At 36.9% G+C, this 12,419-nt stretch overlaps 1 protein-coding gene across 1 annotated transcript; it reads left to right on the forward strand.

Annotated features, from left to right (window-relative positions):
* The first annotated feature begins 1,320 nt into the window (after window positions 1–1,320).
* On the forward strand, window positions 1,321–5,420 carry LOC149022799 (Tryptophan/tyrosine permease). Its single transcript, XM_089150725.1, has 2 exons — window positions 1,321–2,999; window positions 3,132–5,420. The coding sequence occupies exons 1-2, from the start codon at window positions 1,465–1,467 to the stop codon at window positions 3,226–3,228; spliced, it is 1,632 nt and encodes a 543-aa protein (XP_089006851.1). The 5' UTR covers window positions 1,321–1,464; the 3' UTR covers window positions 3,229–5,420.
* Window positions 5,421–12,419: the final 6,999 nt, after the last annotated feature.

Consider the following 12,419-nt stretch of genomic DNA (forward strand, 5'->3'; position numbering starts at 1 on the left):
ACTCCAGGACAAGGGATTCTTTTATCTGTTGATAGTGAGTTATCTCTTCGTGCTTATTGTGACTCATATTGGGCAAGTTGCCCTATGACTCGAAGATCTACCACTGGATATTGTGTATTTCTTGATTCCAACCCTTTATCTTAAAAATCTAAAAAACAAGCTACTGTGTTTCGCTCATCTGCTGAGGCTGAATATCGTGCTATGACTGTCACTACTTGTGAACTCATGTGGTTATTTACATTGCTAAAAGATCTTTGCGTCATGGTCCCTCGACCAATACCTTTATTTTGTGTGATAATCAAGCTGCTTTACATATTGCTGCGAAACCAGTTTTTCACAAGCGCACCAAGCACATTGAGATTGATTGTCATGTGGTTCGTGATCAGGTTCGACATGGTCTTATTCAACCCACCTCCACCACTAGTGTTGCTCAAGTTGCTAAATTTTCACCAAGGCCCTTGGAAAAGATTTATTTCTCAGTCATAGAGGCAAGTTGGGAGTTCTTGACATTCACTCTCCAACTTTAGGGGGAGTATTAGGCGTGATAAGGAATCCTTTCCCTAATTGTCTCTAATTTGAATTCTTTCCATATCATTTCATCTTCTCATTTGAATTCTTTCCATTCATCACTCCTCTCATTTGAATTCCTTCCATTCATCATTCAGTACATTTGAATTCTTTCCATATCATCTCATCCTTCCATTTCATCAATATCCTAATTTGGCTTTGGCTTGATTAGGTTTTTCTATTAAATCATTTTCATTCAAACATTTCCATTATACAAACATTTTCATGTATTTTATTTCTATGTTTATATCTTTCTTTTATTGTTCATAGTTACCTAACATGTATGTTGCCTATATATTTGAGGTTCTCTCTCTCATATGAAATACTATGGGGTGGGAATTAATCACTAATATACCCGCCGAGTGGGTGCAACCTCAGGACCTTCCCGTGAGAGGGCGGGTCTTTAACCGCTTGACTAACCCATCATTGGCAATGATTCCATTTTTTATACTGGCTGAAAAGTGAGGGTATGTGAGGCGCGAGAGATTCCATTTTTCATGTTGGCTGAAAAGTGTGGAACATTTCTATTTTTACACTGGTAACTAAATGAATCTTTCCGAGAGTCCAACAAAAATAGAGAATCTTTTCGAGATCTCACAATGTTTGGTGACCTCACCGATTCAGTGCGGAAGATTCTATTCTGAACTAGTCAGCTACGAATCAATTTCGAAAAGACAATTTTAGCCCCCTTTTTTGGGTATTTACCTTACATTCTAGCTTCTCTTGCCACTCGTTTTTCCTTTCACCCCTTATGCGCCGACGACTTTACCCTGGAACTTTCCCTTCCAGGTTCTATGGTGTTTTTTCTCATTTGAAAAATGGACTTTTCTCTCTGGTTGTAATGGGTCTCAGTCCTCTACTCTCAAATCTCAAAATCTTGAGACAAAGGATCCAAAAATGCCTTCTTTGTTCTACCTGAAGCCATTGCCCATTCTTTCAATCGCAACTGCCCATCTTCATCCTCATCAGAGTCAGAGATTCTCCATTCCTCACTGTCCAGCCTTTGGCAGGAAATTCTCAATCATTAAATCCTGCAATACCAGCACCAGCACCACCACCTCTTTCTTCTCTAAACACTCTTTGACCCTCACAAGGTTCAGAGCCCAATGCTCCACTACAGCATCCCTGGCTGTCAATGATGATGAAACTAACCAATATCATGAACCCGGGCAACTGAAAGATGAAACTCAGGAAAAGAACTTCTGGGCTGGTGTTGGTTTGATCATAGGCACTGCTGTTGGGCCTGGTATGCTAGGCTTGCCTTCTGCAACCATTAGGTCAGGTTCACTTCCTTCGAGCGTTGCCATCATTCTCTCATGGGTCTATGTGATTTCTTCCATACTCCTCGTTGCAGAGCTTAGCTTTGCAGCCATGGAAGAAGATGGAACTGATGAGGTGAGCTTTACTGGCCTTGCAACTAAGGCATTTGGAGGCCGTTTCGGCGCTTTTGTTGCTGTAGTCTACGCTTGCCTTAGCTTTTCCCTCATGGTTGCCTGTGTCTCAGGTATTGGCCCTATTATTTCTCAATGGTTTCCATCGTTGAATCCTCTAGTTGCGCATGCTGTATTCCCTTGCATTGTTGCCTCTATTATTGGGTTCTTCCCATTTAAGGCTATTGATGCAGCAAATAGGTTTTTATGCTTCACCATGCTTCTCTCGATAGCTGCTCTTGTGGTGATTGGTTTATCAGTTGGGAGATCAAACATTTTGGGTTCCCTTGGGTATACTTCATGGGCTCCCTCCTCAGTCCTGCCTGCAATACCTATAACCGTACTCACATTGGGTTTCCATGTCATCACCCCATTTGTTTGTAAGATAGCAGGGAAGAGTCTGTTTGATGCTCGAAGGGCAATACTGTTAGGTGGAGCTGTGCCTCTGTGCATGGTCCTGTCATGGAATTTGGTTATTCTGGGGCTTGGAAGGATGAATACAGCCTCATCCAAAGATCCTATTGGACTCATACTCTCTATAAATGCATCAGCTTTACCTGCAGTCCAAGGTTTTGCTTTTTCAGCCTTGGCAACTAGTTTGATAGGTTATGCTGTCAGCTTCCCAAAACAACTTGTCGATGCAATTGACTTAATTTTGGGAAAAGAGAAGTCCACTGAAGCTAATGATACTAGCAATGGAAGGGTGGGGTTTGCTGTGTATCAGAAAAGCAAAAGAGTTGGAACTCCGGGCCAGGTTTCTTTTGTTGCAGCAAGATGTGTTTCTGGTTCTACGGCTGAAGAAAAATCAGAAAAAGAAGGATCTAGTTTAGCTAAAATACATGTAATGCTGCTTATCCTTGGAGTCCCAGTGTTCATTGCTACTTTCTTTCGCTCAGCTTTTTCTAAAGCGCTTGACTTTGCTGGCGTTTATGCGAATTGTTTCCTCTTTGGGATCTTACCACCACTAATGGCTTGGATTTACCGATCCAGAAAAAACTTAAGGTATTTAAAAGATTCAGTTTCATCTGGTAATACTATCAGTGGTTTACATTGTTTATCTAATGTTTATTCATAACTACCCAGCTATATTTACTGCATTTTACTTTATAACTCACTCAATACTTGCATTTACAGATCATCCACTTCTGGAGATGTTAGCATCCTGCCTGGGGGAGATGCTGCTCTTCTGCTTCTCTTTGCCATTGCTGTCACATTAGGACTTTGGCATTAGATGTTGAAGAATAAGAAATTTTGGCAAAGATGCTTCATTTTAGCAACTAGAAAACAGAGTTATTGTCCTTGTCTAGATAAACATTTTTCATTCAAGTTTCCAAGAGAATTCTGATATTCATATTTAATCATAGTCAGGAGTTTGACTTCAGTCCTTCAGATGATTATTTTTGCTGGACAGTCAATGAAAGATAAATGTAATTTAGATGAGATTTTACCATCCTTGATTTATCAATATTCTGAACATTAAGTTCAAGGTATTGAAAGACTTAGTTTTCATTTGTCCAAAGAGGAGACTGCTTTTGGCTCTGAGATTATGCAACATTGAAATAATATACTATGCATTGAGCAACCTTTACAAGATTGGGTTTGGATTTCAGTTGCAGGCTTTGAATTTTTAAATTTAAATGGGGAATCTGTCTTGGTCGGTTTGAAACATCCAGGAGAGTCACATACAATCATTGATGCCTGGAATTAACAATGGAGCAGACATGTGACTTTCATGGTACTATAGTTGAGAGTTGATAGTCAAAACAAGCTTTGTGGTGAAGTGCAACTTAATGTAAATTATTGCTATCTGGTTAACCTAAAAGTAATTTCAAATATAAAGTACAGGAGAATGGAAACTTACAGTGCAGGGAAGAACAGTTCGAAAAACTGGAATTTAGCAATCTGAATAGGGATAGAGTTTTCTGAAATAGATTGTACTGAATCTAGCTAGGGACACAGAATGGAAACTTAGGAAAACCTGTAACTGAATTACTGGTAAATCAAGGGAAGAACAAGATTAGGGAAGTAAAAAGAGATATGACATATAATCACCATGGTTCAAAAAGTATCCTAAGTTTCGATGGTTTTGAAGGGCCTGAGATGAAGTGTCACATGAATTTAAGATCAACCATATTTTTGTCAAAATTTTTGTGTTTCTCTGGAATTCAATTCTAGAACATATGTTTTGGCTATATAATTGAACAGGCTATTATAAATACCCTGTTTTGGACCAGGCGTTTTTGAAATATTGACCAGATTCACTATTTCTCCTACGGGAAGAAGTTCGTAATTCTTGCTGATTTGTGCCACACCACTTCTACACATGGCTAGAATACATTGTTGAGGTTGGCAGTCACTCCAAAGACATTGTTTCCTGCATATTGCCGAAGGTTTGGCTACATTCAATACTCAAAAGGTATGAGCTTCTTCCCAAAAATGAGTTTGTGTGAAAAATATGATAAATAGCCAAAAGTTGGTGATGGAATTCTTATATGTCAAGCACTGGAGCTTGATGTATTGCCTGATGACATTGGATATTTTTTCTGTAGAAAAGGGAATTCCCTACAATTAAAACTGTGAAAAATGGTTCAAATTGACGGGATGGGGTTCAATTTTACACATGGTAGACACCATTAGCTGATCTATGTCCTCACAGAGTTTGACTTTTCCTTTACTCCCAGTAAAATATGTGTATTTACCAATTTAATAAGAAAATTTGAAGCTCGCAAAGATATTTAGTTAAGATATAGATAGGATGATTAGAGGAAAAATAAAAAAGTCACTACATAGTTTTTTTGGTGTTCTCAGTTGATGTGCCCCAGTTTATGATGCTGTAGTTTTTTTGTGTTCTCAGTTGATGTGCCTCAGTTTATAATGCTACCAGCCTACCAGTACTGCATATGTTATCTAATGTTATTCATGCCGACCACTCAGCTGTATTTATTGGTGTTCTTACTTTCCACATATTCCATACTTGCATTTATGGATCATCCACTTCTGGAGATGTTAACATGTTGCTTAGTGGATGTGCTGCTCTTCTGCTTGGCTTTGGCATTTCTGTCATGGAAGCACATTGACATTAGGTATCCAAGAATAAGAAAATTCACAAAGATACACTATCATCTCAGCAGCTTGGAAACAGAATTATTGTCCTTCTAATGATCAAATTTTGTGATTAAAGTCTCTGAGTGAACTTAGTTATTCATATTTAGTCCTAATCAGTCCTCATCAGATGTTGATGCTTACTGGACAATTAATGGAAATAAATGTAATTTAAATGAGATTTTAACATTCTCAGGTTTATTAATATTTCATGAGTTGTGAGGTATTGAAACACAGTTTACAAATTGTACATGGAGGAGAATGGTACTCAAGATATGACTCTGATATGATGAATTTGATTTTCATCAGGGAAAAAAAAAAGTTGCCATGCAAAAATATCAAGCAATCTTGGGGGGGGGGGGGGAAGAAAAAGGGATTGCTTCTTTTTTACTGCATTATTTCCTTCATTTATTGAGTTTTTGCCCTCCTAAATAGAAATATAAATGGAGAATAGTTTATAATCAGAGTGAAAAGATGCTTGTCTATTTATACAGAACATAAGGTGCAAGCAAAATGGGAAGATGGTCTTGTTCCAGGCTTCCTGTGAAGCACCAAGTAGGTAGAAGCTTTGGATGAAGAAAAAGGGATTGCTTCTTTTTTACTGCATTATTTCCTTCATTTATTGAGTTTTTGCCCTCCTAAATAGAAATATAAATGGAGAATAGTTTATAATCAGAGTGAAAAGATGCTTGTCTATTTATACAGAACATAAGGTGCAAGCAAAATGGGAAGATGGTCTTGTTCCAGGCTTCCTGTGAAGCACCAAGTAGGTAGAAGCTTTGGATGAAGAAAAATAAATGTTTCGGTTTATGTCTCCTTCACAAATGAAAGAACAAAGAATTTGATAAATTTGCAGGATGAATATGGCAGTGTTAATCTGGGGCCACTGGAAATCCAGTTGGAGGTAAGCTTTTTGCAGGATCTCTTGCAAGGAACACAAAATAAATGTCCAAAGAAAGAAGTTGTTAGATCTAGGCAGGCATAATGAAGGGCTTTGAATCAATGTGAGGTTCTTAGAAGGAAATGATTTCTGATTGAAAAGGGAATTCCTAAATCTGTGAATTGATAGAAAGTTTTAATAAAACCTGATTGGAAATTGATTCCAGGGCTGAGTAACAGGCCTAATATAAGTCAGAATCTGAGATCAAATTTAGGGACATAAATTAGAAAGTTAGTTTCAGATTTGAATCTTGACAGTGTAAGAATTTAATGATTACATTTGAAGTTTCAAGGAATCCCAGTTGAAGTAGCAATTTAAGAAACTAAAAAAGTTTATAGGATTTTTTACGCGAGTACAGAATCAGAACTAGAAATTGGTTTCAAAATTGAAAAGAATTGCAAAACTAATACTCTGAACAATGAAGAAGAAGAGAAGAAGGCTGAAATTGGAGATGTGTTTGGGTGGGGGAAAAAAAAAACGAAAATGCCTCATTCTATGCCTAAAATTCATAAATTGACTCGTAAATGGAGTTAATGGCTTATCAGTTGATTAATTCTTTACTTATTTTTTTTGTCTTTCCTTTATATCTTCCGTGAAACTCTTCAATTCAGTCATAACTTGCAAATAAGACTGAGTCACCTATGATCCATCACACGTAATGAAAGAATGGAGCATCTTTCTCCAATAAAAAACCCTAGGGATTCCCTTTTCTCTTTTCATCTTCTCATTTTCTCCAATTTTTGCGTTAACAATTATGTTTGATGATTTAGGTAAACAGGTTTTACAGTTTCCAATTTTTTATTCATTGTACTGACACAATTTCAGTCCCACTTTCACATTTTGTTCCCATCTTTATCTTCCATGAACCTCCTCAACTCAGCCCTGTCCTGCAAATCAATTTGATCAATTCCTTGTCCATCACACAGACAAGATAATGGAGCAATCTTTTCTGACAAAAAACACTCACTAGGGGTTCTTTTCTCTGTTCTCATTTTGTCTAATGATCGCAAATATACATTGCTGTTTGAAGAATTAGACATTTTATTGTCATTTTGCACACTTTCCATCAAATAGGTTTCTGGTTTTCTGTTCTTTTTATGGAGAAAAGTTTTCACACTTTCCTTTCTTTACATTTGGGGTTTTCCAAACCAGGTGCTCTGGTCATGTTCCTAGAAGGAAGGGTTTAGTTTTCTCCTCTGCCGAGTCTGGCTGACTGAGACAAGGAGGCTCCGGTGGTGTAAGTTCTCTACTCTTCTCTAATTTCTCAACTGAAATCAACATGCAACTCCATATTTTGAAAGCCTATTCCGGACTAGCATTAGGGTTTTAAGCCATCCTTCTAGCGAGGAGGAATTCACAATATTTTCTCTGCAAGAAATTCTGTTAAAGGTCTAAATTGACTATTCACATTGCTAATTCAGGATTTCAATTCAAGGTTGTAAATGATATAGGTTATCTTATATGATCCATTTCAATAATTCTGTACCATTTGTTGTTCTGTTTGCTCACATTAGTCTCTTTTTTCTGATTTGTTGTATGTATATTTTTCATTTCTTCTTTATCTATCTGAATTAGGTCCCTCGTAGAAGAAGGAAAATGAAGCAGCAGTGATGTTTGTTTATCTTTTTTGTTGGTCTATCTTTATGATGTATTTGTTGATGTGCTGTTCATTTCCTCTTTTACTGCCCTTGCTGGGTGATTTAGATCTGTCTGATTTGATTGGCACAAACCCAATTGCTTTTCCATTTTTTACCCTGTTGATCATTTGGATTTCCCCATGCTCCAATCAAGTTTTCAGACTATGAAAGCAACTCTGAAGAGTAAAAGGAACTAAGTGACTTTGATTAGTTCCTTTTTGTGCATTATTTTATAGTTTCATACGTGATTGAGAACTCCATTGGTTGTTCCAGACTACTGTCTTAGATGAATGTGATACTGTTCAGGGGAAGGGTAGGGCTGCCTTGTAAATGAAATGAGTATACGATTGTGCTTGTATGTGGACATCAAATCTTAATTTATGACTAATTTTATGATTCATGTACTAGGTCAGAAATACCGCAAAATATATACACATGAATCACTTTCTTAGGATGTCCACTTTGGCATTACATGTAGTGTTTTCATAAAGCATGGTTCAAGAACTTGGTCACAAACCTTGGTACAGGTGAGGTTTCAGACCATATTTCACTCTTTTTGGTAGTTTTGTTACTTATTTTGATAGATTAAGACAGTTTAACCTAGCTTGTGTATGGAGAAGTATTTACTACAAAGTTGGCTTTTGCTTTTAGAAAGTTAAGTTAGTTGGGTAGGGTTGTATGTTAATGTTCTTGTTTTGTTTCCCTGTTTCTAGGTAAGAAACTTTGCGCTTTATTTATTTATTTTTTTGGTTGACAAAATCATGTATGATTACACAAGAAAGTGAACGTCTATGTAAACCAAGAAAAAAAGGAAACTAGTAGGGTTCACATGAAATATAAATGTCTTTTTTTTTTTTTTTTTTTTTTTTAGAATAAAACCAGAAAAAAACTTAAATTCATAACAAATTCCATAAAATGTGGTTAAATACTAATCACTTGAATATAAGTTTTCCTTACCCTAATGTCAAAATTAACGACTAAATAGAAGTTCAAATAAGTTTGAGACACATTTTACACCTCCCTAAATATGAAATAAAACGTAAACAAGTATAAGTGATACGATCGAGTTCCATATCAACAAAAATGTTGTGACGTCAAACATGAAATACTTTGGACTAATTAATTCTTCGCTGAGGAGGCCAAATAAGACATGACTCGCATACTGAATCTTGAATATCTAACTCTAGATAATGATCGTCTCCCCATGTGAAACTTCCTAGATGTTCTTCATTAGTAGAGCACTCGAAAAACCATAGTCCTTGTGCAAGATAGTCCTTCACCTCTCATCTTCTTCTTCCTTTTTTTTTTTTGGGGGGGGGGTTATACTTCACCTTTCATCACTCCATACAATAATTGTAGGTCAAACAAAATATTACAGATTATATATGACATTAACTAAAGCACAACTTTAGTGTTAATAATTCACAAACTTGGAAGAATACATAAAAGAGTGTTAAATAATAAAAATTGGTTGTGCTCCAAAGTGTGACTAATAAATTGTTTAAGTAATAAATATCAAGTGATGAGAGACAATCCTTTTGTCGTACTCGTTGCCTACTCATTTGCAATCCTCTTCTTTAGGGCCTCCACTTTTCTTCATTCACTTTGACTGCTACTGCTTTCAGGGAGAAGGGGGTTTCATAAGATTCTAATATAACTTCTTCTAGTTCTCAATTTAGGTCTTGAAACTCTACATTATTCTTTTATCTCTATGTTGCTCGTGATGGATATAACTGTGAGTAGCACAACAAGCAGTTACAATTGAGGTCAGAGTGCGTGATGATGATCCGTTTGACATTTTACAAAAAATGGGAAATCTGTCTTTTAGGCACCCAAAGCTACTTTCCACAAGATGGCGTACAAAGGGTGCCGATGGTTGAAAAGTTTCACTGCAGTCCTTGCTAGTCAACCTCTCCTCCTAAAGTATCGTAAATGATATCTAGTACCCTTGAAGGGTGTCATGAACCTAGTTATAGTTGGGTGCCCAAAGTCAGCCACATAATATTTACCTAACAAAACATAAAACAATAGTCATATTTAAGGAAGGGGTTTTAGATCTGACAAAGTGATGTGAACAAGGGTTCACCCCCTGGCAGAAACCCTGGAGTGGGCCCCAAGGCCACTCCAAAGTGACTCACCTAGGGCTGGACGCACCCTCCAACAAGGGTAGTTTGGTCCATTCCAATCCTAATTACTTGCTGAATTTAAATTTCAGAATTTTAGTTCTTAATTTTCAAAATAGTCTTGATTAGTTAGACTTATTATTTGAGTTAAAGATGAATTCTTGAGTCCTTCAGAGTCTTCTTTAAGATAGACTCTTGCAAATCTTTATATACAAGAAGAGTTCCTTTTATTGTTGGTGTCTTGGAGTCTTAGTAGGTTCTATTTTCAAGGAGATTCCAATAGATCGTTAAGTCTTTACTTGGAGGGGTGAGATTAGTTGTGAGGGGACCCTAATGAATAAAGGAAACCCACTTAGAATGTAGTCTTTAGTAGGCTATAAATAAGTCTATTCTTTCTTTGTGTTTTTCTTAAGTCTGATTATTGAATGAAAATTAATTCTGGGTTGAGGATCGTGGTTCCTTGTTGGAGGGGCGACGGTTGAGTTCTTCTTCAAAGATCAAGACTTATCTTTTCCCTAGCACTCTTCTTCCAGAAACTACAGCAGCTCTACAAGGGAGTAAACAACCCCAGCCCCCTTCTCCTCCATTCTACCACCATCACAGCACCCTCCCTGCCCTTCCCCTTTAATGCAGCAATCCCAGCACCCTCCCCCACTTCCTCAACCCATCACAAGGCCCCCCTTCCCCTCCCCTGTTTATGCATCCCTAGAATCCCCTTCCCCTTGCTGCTGCAACATTGGCAGCACCCTCCCGAACCCCCTATGATACCCTAAAACCCTTCCTCCACCCCCTGTGATCCTTCCCAGTCCCTCCCTACCTCTCCCCCACCCTACTGCACCCTCCCTTCCCCTTTCTATCCCTTTGGCGCTCTCTCTCTTTCTCTACTGATTTGTGGCGGAAATAAAAGAGAGGGGGGGGGGGGAAGGAGAAAGAAAAGAAGAGAGAAAAAAGATTTAAGATTATCCAAGATCTTGATAATTCCCTCCTTTCCTTCAGAGATCAAGCCCAAAGTTACCCAAAACCTTCCCAAGATCAATTCTCTCTATTTTCTTTCAACCCTTGGGTGATTTTGCCATTCTGGATATCTCAAAATCATCCCATGGGAATTTGTCAAAACCCTTACTTTCCCAATCATCCCATTGAGTTTTGTTAAATCAAATCTTGCCCAAACTCTACCCATTTAGATTCCAATTTTATCTTCTTGTCCATCTCCTCATATTTAACAATATTATCCATCTCGTCTAGATTTGATAGTTACTTGCTGGTTCAAAAGAAGATTATCATAGGCAAACCCTTTATTTTAGAAACCATCACCCTAAAATTGGGTTTCCATCATAAAACCTTAAAAGGAATTTGTTCAATTATATTCTTTACCGGGAGGAGAATGAGGAAAACCTAAAGCAAGATCTAGTAAAGCTGCTCCAAAGTTGGCAATCATTTGCAAATCCTCCCAACTACTATTCATCTTTTAGCACCACTGCATAAGCCTGAGTCTCATCGATGGCCTGCAGTATAATCCTTGTATGATCAATATAAGAAAATCGTTATATAACTCTGATGAACCTTATTGAAGTATAAATGTTGGTATTCTTAAGTTATGATAGCCATGATAACTTGCAATGAGGATAATGCTTTGGATCTGTATTGATCTTATTTGGAACCCCACCAAAAGGTTGGAGGGCTTATGTATTCCTTAGAAGGCCTATTCATTTAAAAAAAAAAAAAAAAAACTTTAGAATGCCCATTAACACTCTATGTTTAGATGGCTCATTATCATTTCTATGTTATAGAACACATGTCGCTGCATCTTAAATCTTTCATAACATTGATTCACATGTCCATCTAGCATTTCATGAACACATTCCGGTCCTACGAGGTTGCTGTCTTTAATAGGCTTTAGGCTAAGTTTCAATTTTTGTGCGTGCATTGATGGTTTCAAATGTATGAATTCTTTTTCTTGTTATTCCTTGTCAACTCTTATAAGTATGCACTAGATACATGAATATTATGAGACACTCCTATAAAAGAGATAAAATTACCCATGTCATGAGTAATAAAAAAAATCCCCCTCCAATAGAGTAAGATACAAATACTATTAAAATCATCAATCATCCATGAAGATTATCCATCCATTAAGAACATAACAGGACAACAATTAAAAACCTAATCCAACATCCATAACATACTGTCTTTAAAATAAATAAAACATAAATCATCCATAAACAACAATCCAAGTTCATTTTTTATCGGTAACATCATCAAATCCCTGGAGAAACTAAAGAATAATCTAATTGGTGGGTAGATCTTGTGTGGCAAGAATCATCTCACTCCTTTTGAGCACATTAGCACCTTCACATGGATTTTTTTTTAATTTATGTTTTATATAGTTTGAAATTTATGTTGCTAATTGATAATTGTTTATTATAGAGACTAAAAATGGATGATCTTCACATCAATTATAGTTAACTCAAGTTTTATTTATAAGGAGAGTGAGGGTGAGAAAGGGGATAAGGGTAGTCGTGAGGATATGAAACCTAAAAAACTACATCTGCAATGTCAAATTACTTTGATAGTTTTCCATGATGACAACAAGGTGACAACCACATGCAAACGTTGTGTA

Source organism: Hakea prostrata, chromosome 3, assembly GCF_041222555.1.
Source record: "Hakea prostrata isolate BN-2017 chromosome 3, UWA_Hpros_2, whole genome shotgun sequence".
Taxonomy (NCBI): Eukaryota; Viridiplantae; Streptophyta; class Magnoliopsida; order Proteales; family Proteaceae; genus Hakea; species Hakea prostrata.